This window comes from Rhineura floridana, chromosome 20 (assembly GCF_030035675.1).
Source record: "Rhineura floridana isolate rRhiFlo1 chromosome 20, rRhiFlo1.hap2, whole genome shotgun sequence".
NCBI classification, from domain to species: Eukaryota; Metazoa; Chordata; class Lepidosauria; order Squamata; family Rhineuridae; genus Rhineura; species Rhineura floridana.
This window is the reverse complement of record NC_084499.1, coordinates 10,094,340-10,114,551: the sequence shown is the minus strand read 5'-3', so window position 1 is coordinate 10,114,551 and position 20,212 is coordinate 10,094,340. Positions and strand designations below refer to the sequence as shown.

Genomic DNA, 20,212 nt, shown 5'->3' with positions numbered 1-20,212 from the left:
GCCTCCAAATCGATTCTAACTTATGGCTACCCTACGAATAGGGATTTCATGGTAAGCGGTATTCAGAGGGGGTTCGCCATTGCCTCCCTTTGAGGCTAGTCCTCCCCAACTGGCTAGGGCCTGCTCAGCTTGCCACAGCTGCACAAGCCAGCCCCTTTCTTGACCGCAACTGCCAGCTGGGGGGCAACTGGGCTCATTGGGACTATGCAGCTTGCCCACTCACTATGGGGGTGATCTTTAGCTGGCCCTTGACACTCACGAGACACGAGCTGGGATTTGAACTCACAGACTCTGGACTCCCAGCCAGGCTTTCCTCCCCACTGTGCTATACCAGATGTGCGAGTATGCAGAAATTAGTATATTCTAGAAAGGAAACTTTGTTGCTTTGCCCATTTTTGTCTCGGGCCTCACCCACCTCTGGCATGTCCTCCCGACCCCACCCCAAAAATTGCCTAGAAGAAAATGTGACCCTCTGGCTGAAAAGGTCCCCACTCTTGGTTTAGACTGTACTAGAGCTTCTTCTTACAATACCATTGTACAAATGTCTCTCAGCCTTGCGGACGTAGGTTAACCCAAGAAATTTCAGTCAGTCAAGAGCTTTAGTTGATTAATCAATTAAGTCTGCATAAATCTACATATGAGAAAAAATATTATTTCATTTATCAGTCGCTTTATACAACAAAAAATCTCAACGCGACTTAACAAAATACAGTACAGAAATACAATTTAAAACCATAAAAAATTAAAACAATTACAATGCAAAACCCATAAAATGTTCATCCAGCAATATCTTAATAAGAACCAGGTCCTACCCACCCCACAAAACTATGAGCACTCAATGCGGGAGGCAACTGGCACTTATGAACACTTACATGGGAGTAAATAGCACTGAAAAATGTAGTAAACAAGCCCAGGATTGAACTATACATGTTCCCACTTTAGTTATTTGGCAGTGGGGGAACTGAGGCCATCCAGCAAGGCCATGACTGAGCAGGGATTTGAACTCAACAGCACCACACAGAGAGACACAAATAATTAAAACAGGCCTGCCTTTGAAAGAGGTTTACATGTTATATATCAGAAAACCTTGTTTTTTTCCTAGATACAGAAAAAATGGCAATGGATCTGAATAATCCATGCCTGCACAGCCAAAGCAATTCATGAGGAAGCCTTTGGATAAGGACAAGGTTTTACCTTCAACAGGCTAAGGGCACTGGTTTACTTTTAAGAGTTGTGGCAAAGCATTCCAAAGAGATTTCAAATCACACACCAACTTATATGCTTCCATACAACACGTTTGGCAGTTGCTCTGGAGCTCCCCTCTCGTACATTACGGTACAGACAAGGGCTGTAGCTCAGTACTAGAGCATCAGCTCTGCATGCAGGAAGCCCCAGGTTCACTCTTCACGTACGGCTAGGGGACAACCCCACCTGAAACCCTGGAGAGCCGCTGCTTGTCAGTGTAGACAATACTGGGCTTGATGGGCCAATTGTCTGATTGACTGAAGGGAGCTTCCTGTGTTCTGACAATAGTGATCACCAACACTGAAAGAGATAGTCAGCGCTCAAGCAATGTAAATCAAATCAAATGTTCAGAGACCCAGGTCTCACCATCCAAAGTCATACACAAAGGATGAAATAATTTTCCCATTTTGCTCAGACTCAGTCAGTGCCTTTATTGAACAGCATCTGGGATTAAGTAAACTCTGAAAGGGAAAGACACGCATAGAACTGGCAACCAGGCACCCCAGCAGAGTTCCTGAGCCTCAGGCAGCTGCTCAACAGACAGCAGAATAGCAAGTGCAGCATCCCTCGTGGCACCAGCTCTAAGGCAGGAACACCCTCACCTGTTGCATAACTGTCTGTCTTGGGGCATACAAGGATAAAGGAGTCTGCCTGGAGCAAGTAGGCTATCAGCCCCATGGAGGTAGCAGCATTCTAGTCACTGCTGCTGGACATGGGGTGGAACTCCCTCTCAGTCTGCCTGGAACAAGATGCAGGATGAATCTTGTATCTGTGGGACAGTGGCCTGTGGAGAGAACTGAGATGCAAACAAAGAACAATAAGCAACAGTAAGCATCAGCAGCACTTAACCCCTGAGACTAGATGCACATAACAGATGTTTGTGAGTGAGTCGTGGTACTGCAGTCCTCAGGCCTCTGCCTTCCCCAACTAGGAGGGAGGGGAGATGGCAGTGACTTTTAAGTATATGTACCCTTCCATCCCCCTTTGGAATGCCAAGTGCGGTGCCAGCTTGTTCTGCTCTAAGCAACCAGCTGCAATCCTGCAAGGCAAAAAAAACAACCATGAGTGTTTGGCTAGAAGTTGCAGTGGTTGGAGTGCCTTTGCCAACAGAGAATTTACCTACATGTGAGGCTCAGCGCCTCCCCTGTGTGTAGGAGAAACTGCTCCCTGCTGGTGGGGTAGGTGAGGGGAAGTGTTGGAGCAATGCATCTTGGACAAGACACAATATTCACATATAGCAAAGGGGTGAAGGGGAGATATGAAGACATCTGCAGCAATTTTATTTTGTACCACTTGTTCCTTTCCCCCCTTGCTTACCCGTGTGGGATGCTGGGTACTTGCACCCCCAATGGGAGTTTGATGTTGGATATCTGTGTCCGGTGACCCAAAAAGAGACACGGGTTGGGATTCTACGAAGAGGAATGTTAGCAATGTGTACCTCAACTTGCTTAAGACCATTAGCAATGCAATCCGTTTCAACGTCCTGAGTTGGGTTTTGTCCAGGTTAAACTGGGATTTTTACTTGTTGCCCTTATTATTGCTTTGCTCACCTGCCTTCTGACAGAACTGTTCGTTTGTTGACTGCACCTCTTTATATGATTTTGTATTTTTGTATATTTTTTCAGTTTATCTTTATTACTTTGTTCCCCACTCTGGGACTGAAGTTATTTGCTGAAGAATGGGCTATTAATTACAACAACAACAACTTTAAGATAAACTCACAGAAGATAAGGCTATTGATGGGTACTAGCCACAATGGTTATGTTCTATCTGCACTGTTAGAGGCAGTATTCCTCCGAACCTCAGTTGCTGGGAATCGCAAGTAGGGAGAGCGCTATTGCACTCAGGTCCTGTTTATGGGCTTCCCAGGAGCATCTAGTTGGCAACCATGAGAACAGGATGCTGGGCTAGATGGCCTTTTGGCCTGATCCAGCAGACAGGCTCTTCTTATGTTCTGGAAACAAAGCGCTCACTTTATGTGCCAAGTTCCCCTTCTTCCTGTTTCTCATCAAAGTTCTTCTCCCTTGAATATTCTAAGAGTGCATGACGTGGGGCCAGAGAGATATAGCCCCAATGCCACTCATCTTATCATCCAAGTTACAATCTCCCCATATATACTGGTGGTGGTATGCTGTAATTGGGTGCTGAGCTGCAACTGCATCCTACATTATGTTATGTCAACTTGGGTGGGGTGGTCGTTGACACAGGGCAACTATCTTTTTAAAAAAATCCCTCTCATTGGAGACAGGGAAATTTTTTATGCCAGGTCCAGCGTTGGTGGAAAGTTGCGCCTTTGACAGGGTAGGGAGTACAGGATAAGGCATATGGGTGCACCTCCCAAGTGCTGCCCACAGTCCCACCCGTTCTGACAGTTCTGCTGGTGTATCTTTCATGCTAACAGCGCACATCAAGTCCAATGAGCATGACGGGGCTTCCGCCAAATCTTATAAGCCCACCAGCGAGTGGAACTCAAAGTAGAGCATTGCACCCTTAGCGAGGCAAACACATTGAACAGAAAGCTCTAGTTCAGGTGCAGGGAACCTTTGGCCCTCCAGATGTTTAATAAATAGATGTATATAATGCTGTATGCCAAAATAGAATTCTAAGCAGTTTACAAAGGAGGCTGAACTACAGCTCCCATCAGTCTCAGCAATCATGGCCAATAGGAAGGGATGATGGGAGGTGTAGTTCAGCAACATCTAGAAGGCCAAATGTTCCTTACACCTGCTCTACTTAGTGATTCTTGTACTGTTTAAACATTTTTATAACCGGATTCAGTATCACCTGCAAAGGGATAAGAGCTGTTTCTTTTCAGCAGTATTATACTTTCCCTGATAAAGAAGTTGTTTTATAAACAAAAGCAGTTGTTTTAAGGACAGCAGACTGCTGGTCTTTACCAGGCATATATACGTGCACCTACACAACAGTCTGACAAGTAAGTTCATACAAGACAAGTGTGTGTGAGGCGGACTCACATCCAGAAACAGTTAAAGCACCAATCCGCAGCAGCACAAAGCCAGGCAGATCCACGAATTACAGCAAGGTTTTGAGACGTCAGCAAGGGGAAATAACTGGTAGATAAAAGAGGAGCTGTGTGGAGATCAACAGACAGTCTTTGCTGTTCTGCCAGAGCAGAGAGCCTGCTACTGGATGCAGAATTCTAAACAGTTCACTTTTAGTGGGGATAACAAGTTAGCTGTGATACACACGACAACCTTGACAAGGCATGGCAAGAACACAGCATGTTAGAGCAAAAGAGCAACAAGGTACACAGGATGACAGACGGCTGTTCCTTTCTCTTCTTCCCACTAGAGAGAACCTTAGAAGCTTGGAACAAACACACAGAGAGACGTTCAAGCGACAGACCCTGACAGCTAGAATGAGGATAATCAGAACACGTCCAGACAAAATATTTATACACAAACTGCTTATTAGAACAAAGCCATCTCTTTGAGCAAGTTCTCAAAACACAGTCTGATAAGGATAGCACCTGCCACACTGTGGAGATGAGCAGAGTTTGTTCCAAAGCAGAGAAACTGGACAGGCTGGCAGACCTTTGTTCCAAAACCAGATGCAAAGAACACAAAAGGGGGGGGTGAAATTGGGAATACATCAGGAAGAAAAAAAGGGGGGGACATTACAAAGCGCTAAAAGATAATTAAGCTATCAACTGCAAGAGCAGGAAATCAAGCCACAGCAAAGTGACAGCAGCACTAAAGAGACTCATGCTTCAGTGTAAAGAATGTATTTTTAAAAATATTAAAACTGTTTGGCAGCTTGGAAAGAGGGGGAGAGCAAGAAACAGAGAGCAGATACTTTCCATTTTAATATGTGGCCTAAATTTAAACATCCACAGGGACTGGCACTCTCATCACAAAGGTGACAACTCTTGAGGGATGGAAATGACTACCTACCCAGCTCAGTCCATCTGCAAGGAAGTAAAAGGAAGCTGCAAGAAAACCTGTGAACTGTTTTGCATCTCTAAATGGGCCCACAGCAAAGCCCTGGAAACAGAACAGAAATCACATTAACAAAAGTGGCCACAGTTTCTGCCCCAGGCACTCTTTTACCAGTAATATGGCATGAGCCAAATCATTAACAGTCAGTCAACAGCTTTAGCACTCAGGGCAGCTAGATGCAGAGAGAAACTAGAAGCCAGGGATAACAATTTGGAAGAGCAAGTTATCTACCAGCTTTGCCCTGAGTTATGCCAACTTCCTAATTATTTGCCTAGAGCAGCTGCAAGTCCAGCAAGCATGTAGAACTCTCTTCCTATACTAAGGGATGTTGTTAATTCTAGGCACAGCATGCTCTAACTTGCAGAAAATGTAGAGACCACACATCTCAGATCCACGTTCCATTACATTCCTCACTCATCCAATGGAGCACTCAAAGAGAGCCAGTCATCTTTCTCTTGGTCCCAAATGCGCCCACTCCTCCATGTACTAAGGTTTCTTGTTCCATCTCGGTCACTCTGCTTTTGCCCATTGTAGCGCCCCAAGAATTCATTGCAAAAAGCATCTCTCGCATCACCTCCAAGGCCACTCACATCACCACCACTCCCCAGAATACAGCTAACTTGCCTGTATTGCCCCTATTTTGAGTGCTGTTTATTTAGATCCACCAAAAGATTTGCAAAATGCAAGGAAGTGCAAGCAGAAAAATATTTTCTTTTTTACAATAATTTGGTGCTATTAATTTATAACATTAATTTAAAAAAGAGAAATAAGAAAAACCAACGTATTACAGAGCTTTCAATTACTATTGTTCAACATAAGTAAAGAAAAAGGGTTAAAAGCATCCACAGACTACTGATTCAATCTAATTTGAAATAATCATTCATTAGGACAAGCTGCAAAATGTCTTCATTTGCGTTTTCTATCCTTCCAAACAAGGACTAGTCTTCTTAACTCGGCACATAGTTCAACAGCCTTGAACTGTTCTGCACCCCTCCCTCAACACTTCAACACCCAACACCCCTGTATATCTTGGTTCTCTGAATCCTTTTCTCCAGCAGCATTAAAACCAGAATCTAGTTTAGGCTGCAACTGGCTCTCTTACCATGGTATGCCTTATTTGCCTCCATGCCTGGTATCCTACCCCAGGCAAGACCATTGTATTCTGCCTCCATGCCCTTTCCCAGTAAGTTCTAGTATCTCACAATGCCCACCCCTTCCCACCATCTTAGTATTTTCTCTTTCGGGTGGTACTTTACACATTGCAAACTAGTGCATCATTTCCTTCTTTCCCACAAAAGAAATCACAACTGATATCTCTTGTACCCAAACCTACCCATTCCTATCAGTGCCTGACTTTATTCTAGGGACATCTGCAACTGGTTCTCCATGATCCCTTCTTTAGGGTTACCTCTGATAAAACCTATCCCAAAGTCAAGGAGTATATTTCTGAATGCTACCACCCACTCACTCCTAGCTTCTGCGATACCAGGTGTTCTACAGCTGTGTCTCCCTAACCCAAGTGTCTTCTTTTACTGAACTGCACATGGCTATCTGAAATTGTTTCTTTCCCCAAGATAATCTCTGCTACGGTACCAAAAATGCAGCATTGCATCCTTCCAAGTTAGACCATCACCACATGTGCAGCTCTCCCCCAAAATAACATGCCCCTCCCCCATTTCCTATACCGCACCACAGATGTACACAGTTTACATGCCCAACCACCCAGCTCCTAAATGTTTTTTCCCCCAATATATGCACTACCTCCAAAGCAGAGCACAGCATTTAGTTTGCAAGCCTGACATGGTGAACCTTGCTGTCTCCTGCCTAAATATGCACAGAATCCATCCTGCAGTGTGACATTCATTACCCCTCTACCTTCCTTTGGCACCCTTGCGTTAGACACATGCACAAATTCATTTACCTTTCCAAACCACCAGGATTCCATGTGCTGGACATTCCCTACTCCAACTCTACTATTCTATGATTCTTCTGCCGCCCCCAGAGTGTGTCTGTAGGGAATCTCTTTTGTAACCCAACATGCTAGACTTGCAACCATCCTAACAGTAGGGTCTCTCCCTCAGTGCACAAGTTTTTGTAAGCAATAGACAAGGACTCGCTTCTTTTTCATTCTTACAGTTCCTAGTGCGCTATTAAAGCAATGCATCTTATACCTTCATTCCAGGCCACTGCAATGTATATTCACATGGGGGAGGGGGAGAGAAGTCATAACTCCTATACAGTAAATCTTGCACTCCCCACCATGGTCCACAACCCTGCGAGCTGTTTGCAAGTGGTTGTTCTTCTTTTAAGATGTACAGTGCCTAGCACAACATTAGACATTGTTATTAGATGTTTTTTACATGCCCAACCAATATATGCCACAGCCTTCAAAGCAGAGGGGAGCATTTACTTTGCAAGCCCGCATGCTGAACTTTGCTCTTCCCCACCTAGATGCGCATAGAATCCATCCTGCATCTTAGACTCCAATCCAGTCCACACTTTCAAGGCGTACGCACACACACTCGGGAGGGTGCTACTCTGCAGTCCTGTGTAGTAAACCACTTGCTACCCATTTTCCACCACCTGAATTGGAGCATCGCCTACTCCCACTCCATACATTCAACTGCAAGTAACTGGCAAGGACTTGCTCTTGTTTTTAAGTTGTGCAGCACCCAGAGTAAAACAGTAATAACAGAAACAGATACTGTAGATCTTGCTTCCCATTTCAGTCCACCTTTCCAAGAGACATTTCAGTTAGGGGGAAAGATCTATTTCCAACCTTCTACTTTGCATTATTTCACCTATGCTCCAAAGGGAGATACTTCTTTCAAACCCTGGGGGGGGGGGTGCACACCCACCTTTGCAACCCCCTTATGCCCATGAAAGGAGCGCCTTTTTTTAAAAAAACCATGCCAAATAAAGCAGAAGGAACATACATCAACTTTACAGTCCCTCCACCCATGCCTGCAAGGGGTGGGTGCCTGACTACTTCTGCACTTCCTTTGAGGTCAACAGGGGCTTGGGGGCTATCTTTCAACCCCATCTCAGGTGTTGCAAGTCTACCTTTGCACTCCCACCATGCCCCAGTGAGGGGCAACTCTTTCTACTATTGGGGGGGGATATCTCTGCACTTCTCTTACACCCAGAAGGAGGGGGCATCTCTTTCCATCCCCACATTGGGAGAGGGACAAAGAACTCATTTGTACTCCCTTCACGCCCACGGGGTAGGTTGGAGAAATGCCTTTCTACCCTCACCCCACTGGTGGGGTGGGGGCAGGGGGCTACCTGACTACCTTTAGACTTTTGGAGATCCTCTTACACTCTTTCTACCCTCATGGGGGGGGGGAGAGAGCTTTATGTGCCACCTTCTTACTATCTCCATGCCACAAATGGTTGTGGGGGCGCTTCTTTCTAAACCCCACCCTGGAATGGGGGCCCATTTGTATTCCCTCTTATGCCCATCAGGAAATCGGGTGGTATTCAACCAAGCCCTACTCAGAGCAGACCCACTGAAGTTAATAGGCAAGACTAGCTTAGATTCATTCATTCCAAAGGGTCTACTCTGAACAGGGCTTAGTTTACTACAACTCCATGTGTATTAACTTCAATGGGTCTACGCTGAGCAAGGCTCGCTGTGGAATACCACTCATGGAAATAAATCACCCTAAATTAATAGTGTCTATTAACTTCAATGGGTCTACTCGCGGAGTGGCTCTCACTTTAAACCCCTACCGTATTAACTTCAATAGGTCTATGCTGAGTAGCTCTTTAGTCTATTAACTTCAGTGGGTCTCTACACTGAGCAGGACTAGCATTGGAATACCACCCATTGAAATGAATGACCCTACGTTAGACGTATCTATAGACTTCAACGGGTCTACGCTGAGTAGGGTTAGCGCTGGGATGCCCCCCGCTTCTTCCAACCCCCCAGGGGTCGCATGCCTATTTTCACACACACACACCCCTCTCAAAAGGAGTGCCAACACCCTTCCTCTCCCCGCCGGGCTCCCCTTACCGAGCGTGAAGAAGGGCAGCTCGGTGTTGTCCAAGTCGTCCTGCACCGCGACGCGCCCGGGCAGTTCGCTCCGCACGAAGAGCAGCAGGCGCGAGTCCACGGGGGGCACCGAGCCCGGGGCAGCGGCGGACGACGGCGAGGATGCCGAGGAGGACGACGACGACAAAGAAGGGGAAGCCGCTGCTGAGGAGCCGCCGCCAACCGGGTGGCCGCCGCCGCCGCCGCCGCCGCTCCAGGCGATGTCGCTCTCCCGCAGCACCGGCAGGGTCGACACCGTCACCGTCTTCTCCCGGCACGGGCTGCTGCTGCTGCTGCTGCTGCTCCCGCCGCCGCCGGGGCTGCTGCTGCGGCTCCTGCTGCTGCTACTCCCGCCGCCGCCGCCGCCCGGCTCTCCTCGCGCCGCCGCCGCCGCGGAGCCCGGCCCGCTGGCCAGGAGGAGCAGCAGCGGCAGCAACGGCGGAGGCGACGGTGAAGCGGCAGCAGCAGCCGCAGCAGCAGAAGACGAAGCCGCCGCCGAAGGAGCCGGGCAAGCGGCGGGCAGGAAGAGAAGGAGGCGGCGGCGGCGAAGCAGCGAGGGGCGCGGGGCTGCCATGCCGGGCGAAGGCTGGAGGCACGCGGAGGTGCCTTCGAGCGAGGCTGGAGAGAGAGCGCGCGGGAGAAGGCGCCGGACCCAGCAGCAGCGGCGGCAGCGGCAGCGGCAGCGGCAGCGGCAGCCGACTCGCCTCGCCTGCCAGGCACAGCCAGCCTCTTTCCCGCCCTCGCTCCGCCTCCGAGTCAGCCGCCCCTCAGCTCGGCCGCCGCCGCTGTGGCTCCGCCTCCTCCGGCCGCCTCGCCTTCGTCTCCACCTCACGACGCGAACCTGAAATAAGCGAACTGCATGCTAAATGTTACTTTTTTTAGGCGCGCGAAGACGCTCTCTTCAAAGGTCTTCAACTTTGGTGACTGGCTCCTCTTACTTCTCCTCTCACAAAAAGCGGTGGGGAAAAAATCTCCCTTTTATGTATTCATTCAATATATATATATATATATATATATCCCGCCCTTCCTCCCGAAGGACCCCCACGGTGGCGACCCTGTTCGTGTTAGTGTGTCATCTTCTTTCATCATCATCTTCACCATTAGTAGCTACGGCGTGTATATGGTGCCTGGGAGGAGTCCGGAGAGATGCACAGAAGCCGTCACAGACTCGCAGAGCTTTGAAAGGTTTCCAAACTTCTATTGGCTCAGCCGCCTTCTCAGAAGTATCAATGTACTTTTCAGCCATAGACACACACCTCCCAAAAAAGGGAGAACTGAACTGCCCCTCTGCACACAGAAATAAATTGGACCTCATCATCATTGTAACGCGCTCTACGTGGGGCTGCCTCTGAAGACTGCTCGGAAACTTCAGCTGGTACAACGTGCTGCAGCCAGAATGTTAGCTGATTACAGGGACCGTACAACTCCCCTGTTAAAAAAGCGCCACTGGCTGCCAAGTTTGTTTCCGGACACAATTCAAAGTGCTGGTGCTGACCTACACAGCTGGGGTCCAGGCTATTTATCAGACCGCATCGCCCTCTACGTGCCTGCCCGGGCCCTGAGATCCTCAGAAGAGGCCCTTCTTTCAATACCTTCATCCACACAAGTACAACTAGATAGGGCCTCCTCGGTGGCTGCCCCTAGGCTTTGGAATTCCCTCCCTAAAGAGATAAGAATGGCCTCTTCCCTGCAGTCCTTTCGTGGACAGGTAAAAACTTTTTTTATTTCAGCAAGCCTTTGATTCCGAAGGTGGCTAAGGATAGGCCCAAAAGGAGGTTATATTGTTCTTGCTTGTTTATTTTTTAATTATTCTGATTTTATGAGTATAGTTTTTAATTATCAGAAACAGTTTAATGCTATTTTAAATTAGAGTTCATTTTTTAATTATATCTGTCTATATTTATTTATTTATGTATTATATGCTTTTAACTTTGGTAGGTTTTAATTGTATCTGTTTTTTATCTGGAAGCCGCTGTGAGTTCCAATTTGGAAAAACGGCGGGGTATAAATGAAGTTAATAATAATAATAATAATTAGCAATAATAACTAGGCTGTATGATAACCATTATTTTTAACAGCAATTATTAGGATTTCTGGAGAGCTTTTGGAGGGGTCAAAAGCTCCATCTCTCTGCTCATTACTGTTAATTTTGAAGGGAGCAAAAAGATTCAGTTTTTTACATACTGCCCTCCAAAGACTCCCAATGTTATTGGCTGGTTCAGCTTCTGCTCTCAACAGAGGGGAACACCTTTTTGAAAAAGGTTTCCAACATTTATGTAGTGGCCCACTTGCTTACTCAAGAGAGAAAAATAAAATGTACTTTTATGCACATACAAAGACTCCAGTTTAAAGATTCCATTAATTTAGTGGCTCCCCTCCCAAGGGAAAATAAACCATAATTAGAATATTACTACTTAGGATTTTATATGGCACTTTCAAGTGGTCAGCGATTTGCATTCATCACCCACATACATACACTTTTAATAGGCTCTAGATTTACAAGCTTGTTCAAGAGAGAAAAATAAATGTACACACACACTTCCAGCTTCCACACTTCACAACACAATCCTATACATGTCTACTCAGAAGTAAAAAATGGAAATGGACTGCCTTCAAGGCGATTCCGACTTATGGCGACCCTATGAATAGGGTTTTCATGGTAAGCGGTATTCAGAGGTGGTTTACCATTGCCTTCCTCTGAGGCTGAGAGGCAGTGACTGGCCCAAGGTATCCCAGTGAACTTCATGGCTGTGTGGGGATTCAAACCCTGATCTCCCAGGTCATAGTCTATCACCTTACCTACTACACCACACTGGCTCTCTCTGGATGGATGTACTCAGAAGTAAGTCCCACTGAATTCTGCAATTTTCCTAGCTTAGGGTTGCCAGGCTCAGGGCCTGAGACTGATCCTGTATCTTTAGGAGAAGAGAAGGTCAGCCAAGTGCAGGTGTTCTTGCAACTCTGTAATGGGAAAAACCAAAAGGTGGGATTCTCCCTTCCCCCTGCACAACTTTTAAAGATACAAAAGACCTCTTGGAGGCTGGGCCTGACCTAAAGATACAGGATCAGTCTCAGGTCCTGAGCCTGGCAACCCTACCCTAGTTTGCTTTCCCTTGCAAGAAAAAAAATTAAGTGTACTTTTACAAATATCACACAAACTCCTTTTAAAGATGTTCATCTCTGTTGACACTAAACTCACCCCACCCCATGCCTCACATAGGGGGAAAACAAACACTTCACAATAAAAGTTATATTATTATTATTATTAATAATAATAATTAAGCTCTATATTATGCTTTGAACATGGAGAAGTGTTTTGCATTAAACACAGAGAGAGAGAGCGCTTTAAAAGGTTTCCAAGTGTTGGAAGTGGGGCAAGAGCAACTCCTGTTTTGTTCTTTTGTTTAAGCCCCAGAAGGAAGATAGAGCTAGGGTCCTCCAGATGGATAGGCTTGCTTACCTTTACCTGTGATGCTCTGACTGACTTCCTTCTGTCACTAGACTGTGACGCCTTTAGGGAAGCTTACCTGCTCCTCCTCCTTCTGCCCTTTCCCATTCCTTTGTTCTCTGGCTGACCAGGAGAGAGGAGACTCCCTTTGTCTCTGCTCTCTCTCTGAGCATGAGTCTAACTCCTACACCTGGGCGTTACGCCTCCAACTTAGCTAGTTAGTTAGAACTAGGTATGCCTTTTCTGTCTACTATGTATTTCTCTAAATAAAGTAGCTTTTCTTATTTTACTAAGTCTCAGTGATGCTGATGCAGGGTAAAAGCCTGCTTTCTTAGGCAAACGCACGCACACGCTGGCACACTCGCATTTCAGCATATGCTGTTACTCTCTGCTGCTGTGGTGCTGCTTTTAAACAAAATTAAGCAACACAACTACACACAGCACAGCACCAAGTTTATTGGCTGGCTGGGGTCCCGCTCACTAACATAAAAAATAAATGCAAAAGAATCCTTAGGATTTATATAGCACTTTAAAATATTCAAAGAACTACTTACTCATCACACACACACAAGACTTTCTAGTTTACTGACTTGCTTTCCCTCTCAAAGTAAAAAAAATAAATGCACTTTTTACACACCACACCATGCACATCTTTACACATTGCCTCCTCCAGTTGCTGGCAGGCCTCCTCTCACAAGGAAAAATTAATGCACTTCTACACACGTGCATGCATGCACGCACACATTATAGGTTTCTCTCACACTCATATATATAATGTTTTGACTTTTATTAACTGCCCTGATGTGGGTTTTTTTTTTTTACAGTAGGTAGGCAGTTGGGGGGGGGATACAAATGGAACAAGAGAAAGCTTTTCCTTATCACTTCATCTCCATACCAAAAGGGGAAAAAACACCTTCCTTTGCTAAAATTTATGTCCATCAGGCTGCTCTTAAAGGCAAAGGTACAGGGCCAGTCAAAAAAAATTGGGGCAAAAAAATCCTTATACACTGTCTAGATGCAAAATCTCTGGGGAGAAGTAGACACAAAGCTCAAATGGAAATTCTTCAAAGCAAGCAAAAATTGCAGATCGCCATGTTTGTCCATTAGCTGAAAATCGAAAAGCATTATTATTAGTAGCAGCAGTACTATGATACTGCTGTTGCTTTTGAGAATACATATGGACGCCCCTCTTTTTCTTTGCATTTGGGAAATTGGAAGGAAATGTATATAAATAGCCTATTTAAAATGTTATTCTTTGTTTTGTAAGGGAAAGTATACCGAAAAATATACAAACAATTTTTCTTTAAAAACAACAACAACCCATCACCTCAAGAGGCAGAGTGCACGAGAGGGAGATGTGGAAACAAAGTGAAATAAAAATACACCACTCTAGGAAGGTAAATTACTTAGATTACATTATATATACCCACTCAGTCCTTGGGATGTGCGGGATTTGAGAGGGAGGTAAATATATAACCAACAATAATTAAAGGAGAAATAATTCTGCGCAACCAATGAAAATCCTTGGGATGTGAAGAACCTGTGATCAGAAATAGAAACATACAAAGTGAAAGAGGGTTTTGTGTAATGAAGGAAGATGGAAATTGACATCTTGAGGTGAGGAACCTTGTTACAGTGGGTAAAGTATGCAGATAGATAAAACATACTCTTTGGGGTATTAAAAAAGAAAGTTTATGAGGATAAAAATGTAAGAAGATCCCTGCTGGATCATACCAAAGGCCCATCTAGTGCAGCATCCTGTTGTCACAGTGGCCAATCAGATGTGTCTGCTCTGGAGAGCTCACACCTGGACATGAGCACATTAAACACTCTTCCATTTGTGATCTCCAGGAACTGGTATTCAGAGGCATACAGAGAATGGGATAGAAAACATACAGATATCTGCAAATATAAAGGATGCAGCCTTGTGCAGTGCAATCCTGTGCAAATCTACTTGGAAGTGAATTCAACCTATTTCCATATTTGCAAGTAAGTGTGCATAGGATTGCAGCCGTACCATGGGAAAGCATAAAGGTTTTGCAGAGCCATTCTGAGTCTGTTTCAGACATATCTCCCCTCCAAAACAGAGCTCCTAAGGACAAGTCCACACCATACATTTAAAGCACATTGTACCCACATTTAAAGCACATGACTTCCACCAAATAATTATAGGAATTGTATGGTGTGGATCTCCCCTAAGACTCTCATGTCAGCCATTATTTCAGGCCTCCATTACACATTGTTTTTGCTACTGCACCCCAGCAAGCAATAATATCTGGACACCATCTAGACATGTTCCAGAGAGGAACAAAGAGATTTGTGACACCTTAAAGACTGACACATTTATTATGGCATAAGCTCAATGCTATCACTTGTGCCCCCTCGCTGGATCGTCACCTTGTAGTGGTGAGTGGGCTTGTGTGTTCCAATGAACCCTATGAGCAATGCCGTCGGGAGTCATGTACTCCCAGCAGGGTCACCCATGGCGGTAAGGTCAAGGGAGAGGAACTAGACAAAGAACGATCCCAGAAAGTCCTCAACGGCAGAACAGGAGGAGGATAACAATGTGTACATTACAATGGCTGTGAAGGCGGATGAAGGCTGCAGCAGATAAAACACTTCCAATCAGCATGGTATCCATGCCATTGGATCAAAGCCTTTTTCTGTCAAGATTGTGTGTTGATCGTGGTGTGCCGATCTACCCACACAAAACAAATTCACGTACAGGCGTCTTCCATAACAAAAGTCTCATGGCGATCAGTGAATGACGATGGGGGGCAGGACTGTGAAATCCAGAAGCCCCTAGTCATGAACTGGTACATGGGCGGTGGATACAGATTCAGACAGATTCTTTATTTTGGAAAACAATCTTACTCGGTCACAAGTGATCGCCAAGAGAGAGATCACTTGTGGATTTAACTGGGAAACTTAGAAAAGGGATCAAAAATAAAATTGTCATTATCATAATTGTTTTATACAGATCAATGGTGCCACCACATTTGGAATGCTATGTACAGTTCTGGTCACCTTATCTAAAAAAAAGTTATAGAAAACTGGAAAAGGTTGAGAGAACAGCAAGCAAAACTAACAAGGGGCGGAAGCAACTTTTCATATCACAAATGTTCCAAGATGATGGTGGTGTGCTTGCCCTATAGCATAAGAGTGCCCCTCTAGATGGCAATAACATTACATGACATCCCCAGAGTTACACTGAGGATGTGTCACAGCAAAATGAATAAAGCAAAATGATGTGTGAATGGTCCAGTACAAATTAATGACTAATGCACTGTTATTGCATCAGTGACATGTTACATAATACGACTGCAAAAAACCCACCAGTCTAGAGGGGCCCTTATTTATTTATTTATTTCATTTCTATACCGCCCCATAGCCAAAGCTCTCTGGGCGGTTTACAGCAATTAAAAACAATAAAAACAAATATACAAATTTTAAAACACAAAAAACAATTTAAAAACACAATTTTAAAAAAATGAAAAACAATTTAAAAACACATGCTAAAATGCCTGGGAGAAGTCTTGACCTGACGCCCAAAAAAATAACAGTGTTGGCACCAGGCGTACCTCGTCAGGAAGATCATTCCATAATTTGGGGGCCACACTGAGAAGGCCCTCTCCCTTGTTGCCGGCTTCCCAGCTTCCCTTGGAGTAGGCACCCGGAGGAGGGCCTTAGATGTTGAGCGTAGTGTACAGGTGGGTTCATGTCAGGAGAGGCGTTCCATCAGATATTGTGGTCCTAAGCCGTGTAAGGTTTTATAGGTGCCACTCTTTCCTGCTTAGATGAGGCTTTGTTCTGATCCAGGAATGCTCTTCTTATGGTCCCCTTCAAGAATAATAACACTGGTAAGAGTTCACAAGGGAATCAGAAAATCGAGATCCCTGCAACTAGGGAATCTCCCCACTCCCTTCATACATCCCCTTCCCTCTTGTGCACTTTGCAAGCTGTCTCCATTTCCCTTCAACCTGATAAAAGTAGTTATTCAAATTACCATGCTGTTTAACCTTTTGCCTCACCATCCCCACATTCTGCTAATCTCCCACACCCTTGATCCTTCCTAAAGATTATTTCAGACAGCTTCATCACTCCCCTTTCCCCTCTGCTGACTTTCATTTGCTTGTCTTAATTTTACTTTAAGCCCTCGGCCCAGAGTGGGATCGCTCATGCACATCTCTCAATCAAATCAAATCTTAAGGACAATCCCATCTGTGGTGAAGCACGCTGTTCTTCCGTTCTTTTCTCTGCTTCTGCGCCCTGTCACTTAAACCTGTCTCTGGTTTTCTCCAATTCAGATCTGCCCTTTTTGTTATATTACCTTTAACAAAACTTCTCATCTACCAGCACATTAATATCTTTCTCTCATCAGCTTTGTTGTCTCCTGCCTCACTCATTTAATCTTTCATTCTATCTTTCATTCTCTCATTCCTTTTCCTTTTCCTCCTTCGCTTTCAGTCCATTTCCTCTGCCTCCTCTTTCCCATCTGCTATTAATTCTTCCAGTGTCTCTAGTGCCCTTTGCATAATTTCTCTGCTTGTCTAGGATTGTCTAGGAGTCCAGCTCATTCATTCTCTCTCCCCCCCTTTCACACACACCCTTCTGAAAACCCAGCATATTACTGGGTTTACCCACCAGCAACACATTCCTGTTAAGACTATCAACTCTGTAATCACAACACAGATATCTGCGCTCCAGGCAAGATTTTGGGTTGCTTATTATTACCATTTTATAGGTAGATAGCTTTGTAATGCATGCAGAGTTTCTGACGGTGTCCAAGTTCCTCTAGTCTAGTTCGGGCAAGCAAGCATGAGACAGCAGAAGGCCTTGGGGGGAAAAAAGTACTTTCAGCTCAAGCCTTTCATTGCCCTTTCAAATATCAGCTGCTGGGTAGGTTGACTGGCTCTGGGGATTCGTACCTAGGAGTTCAAATCCAGCTCCAATCAATAGCAGCTAAAGAGCTGTTACTACTTGATAGTCTGTTTAGCAACATATGTGAGGGAAAGCTGATAGTTGCTAAAATCACAGCTGGATGTCCTCAACACCCAGTTCAAGGCGCTGTTCCTTCCGTTTGAACAAACCAACCAAAAAGTTCAAGACAGAAACAGATTTGTTCCCTGTGGAATCGAGTAAAAAAGGAAAAAAATGATGTACAATTCAGAGCATGCCCAGACACCGGCGCTCAAAACTTGTAGTATCTTCAATTATTTTGAAAGGCTGACTGTATTTTCTATTCTTCTTATTTTGCAATTCAAGTGTTTGATTGCTCCTTTTGGTGTTTTGCTAGTGTTTTTATAATTGTTAAAATGATTTCAGTTGATTTCTGTTTGCTGCCTTGAGCTCAGCAGAGAAAAGGCAATGTATAAACATTTTAAACAAAAAAAATAAAAATAAAATTGCATTCAAGAGCAAAAGGAGCATGCAAGAGCATCATGGGGAAGACTTTTTTTGCAAACAAAATGCTGGCAAAAATGAGGACAATCACTCTATACGTGCTCAGAAACTAGCCTAGAATTTCACTCCATTTAGGCCTGACTCTGTTGTTGGAAGTGCCTTCCTGAACTGAGCACCTCTTTCTCAGATTGAACCAGATGCATCTAAATGACCCAGTCATTTATGACCAGCCAATGCTCTAGAGTAAAAAAATACAGACATACTTGTAATACAACTTCCCCCCGCCAGTATTGCCCCCTTCCCCCTTAACATCAGTTTGAGCTGTGCGGAAATGAACAACTTCCATGCAGTTGAGCATTATGACCTGTAGGTGTGCTGTTAAAGACACAGGAGCAGGGCTTAGTAAAAAAAAAAAAGTTGGCAACTCTTAACTCAAGGTGGGTTAGATTTTAGTGTTATTGTTGGAATTTTAAGGCTCTAATGTGAATTGTATGTTTTTATGTTGTGCGTCGCCCAGAGTGGCTGGACAACCAGCCAGATGGGCGACTAATAAATTTAATAAATAAATAAATAAAAATTATTACACATTAATGAATGTTCTTTGTTTTCCTATATGCTGTGGCCTTCCCAATATTGTTGGACTCCAGCTCTCACCGTAAAAGCACAGGAAGCTGCCTTGCACCGAATCAGATCATTGGTCCATCTATCTTACTATTGTCTGCACTGACTGGCAGCAGTTCTCCAGGGTTTCAGGCAGGGTCACACCCACACCATACATTTAAAGCACTCTTATGCCACTTTTAACACTCATGGCTTTCCCGAAAGAATCCCAGGACCTAGCCTCCAAGAGGTCTTCTGTATCTTTAAAAGTTGTGGAGGGGGAAGGGAGAATTCCACCTTGTGGTTTTTCCCATTACAGAGTTGCAAGAACACCTGCACTTGGCTGACCTTCTCTTCTCCTATAGATACAGGATCAGTCTCAGGCCATGGACCTGGCAACCCTATTTCCAAGGTACAGCATCTGTATGGAACGCAGAAGCTCCCAGGTTCAATCCTTGACATCTCCAGGTAGGGCTGGCAAATGTCCCCTGCCTGATACCCTGGAGAAATGCTGCCAGTCAGGGTAGACTGATGTAGATGTGCCAATGGTCTGACACGATACAAGGCAGCTTCCTATGTTCCTCTTTGGGAAGGGCCATAACTCAGGGGTTGAGCATCTGCTTTGCATGGAGGAGGTCCCAGATTTCTCGACATCTCAGGCAGGGCTAGGAAAATTTCCTATTTTGACAGTTGCCAAAGATGCTTTAACTGAAGTATGAACTAATCATTTTATGTCATATTAATTGTGTAACTGTAGATTTTTAAAAATTTGTATCTTATTATTTGTCCCGTTTCATCTTGTTGTACTATTTTGCAATTGCGTTCGGCTATGAAGTAGTTTACAAATCTGTAAAATAAGAAGAAGAAGAAGAAGAAGAAGAATTTTTATTTAGTTCTTGGCTGGGCTACACTTCAGATTGTAGGTGGAAGCTCACATCAATGAATGCTCTTTCAAAAAATAAAAATCCCTGCATGTAGAAATCTAACATGCTAGGTAGAAGTGTTCTAGCATAGCTGTCTGCCTGACATGCTAGGTTTCTGTGGCCCCATTCAGTTATGTAAGTCTCAAGTCATAGGATGATATTCAATGCTAGCCCTACTCAGAATAGACCCACTGAAGTTAATGTACAGGACCAATTTAGGTTAATTAATTTTAGCAGGTTTATACTGAGTAGCACTTAGTTGAAATCCCATAGAGCCCAGAGACATGTTCACCATTTCAGTGAAAACTAGGCCTAATTTGTTATAACAGCAGCAGCAATGATGTTCATCAGGATCACCTTCAATTTTTCTCTTCACCAAAAGGCACTTTGACCATTGCTTTGTCCCCAACAAATGATCTTCGCTGACCAGTTGAAAGGTACTCGCTCAGTTGCTTCTCTTGCATTCTCTAGTTCGTCTGAGGCATCAGAAGCAGCGAGCTTGGAATGGCTGGTTGGAAGGGGCAGGGGAGAATCCCCTTTAGCTTTCTATGTTTCTACTGTATGAAGCCACAAAAGTGAGAGAACAGCACATGTGTGTCAC

The 20,212-nt window shown here is 44.8% G+C and overlaps 1 protein-coding gene across 5 annotated transcripts in view; it reads right to left on the bottom strand.

The window, feature by feature from the left end:
- ASTN2 (astrotactin 2) overlaps positions 1 to 10,393 on the bottom strand; it is a 773,365-nt gene extending 762,972 nt beyond the window's left edge. For 2 of the 5 annotated variants that reach the window (XM_061604311.1, XM_061604312.1), the window contains exon 1: positions 9,220 to 10,392. In XM_061604311.1, coding sequence (XP_061460295.1) covers positions 9,220 to 9,811 — 592 coding nt within the window. In that variant the 5' untranslated portion in view covers positions 9,812 to 10,392. Of the gene's footprint in view, positions 1 to 9,219 lie in introns of all 5 variants that reach the window. The other 3 variants (XM_061604310.1, XM_061604308.1, XM_061604309.1) reach the window with 3 other exon arrangements.
- Positions 10,394 to 20,212: the final 9,819 nt, after the last annotated feature.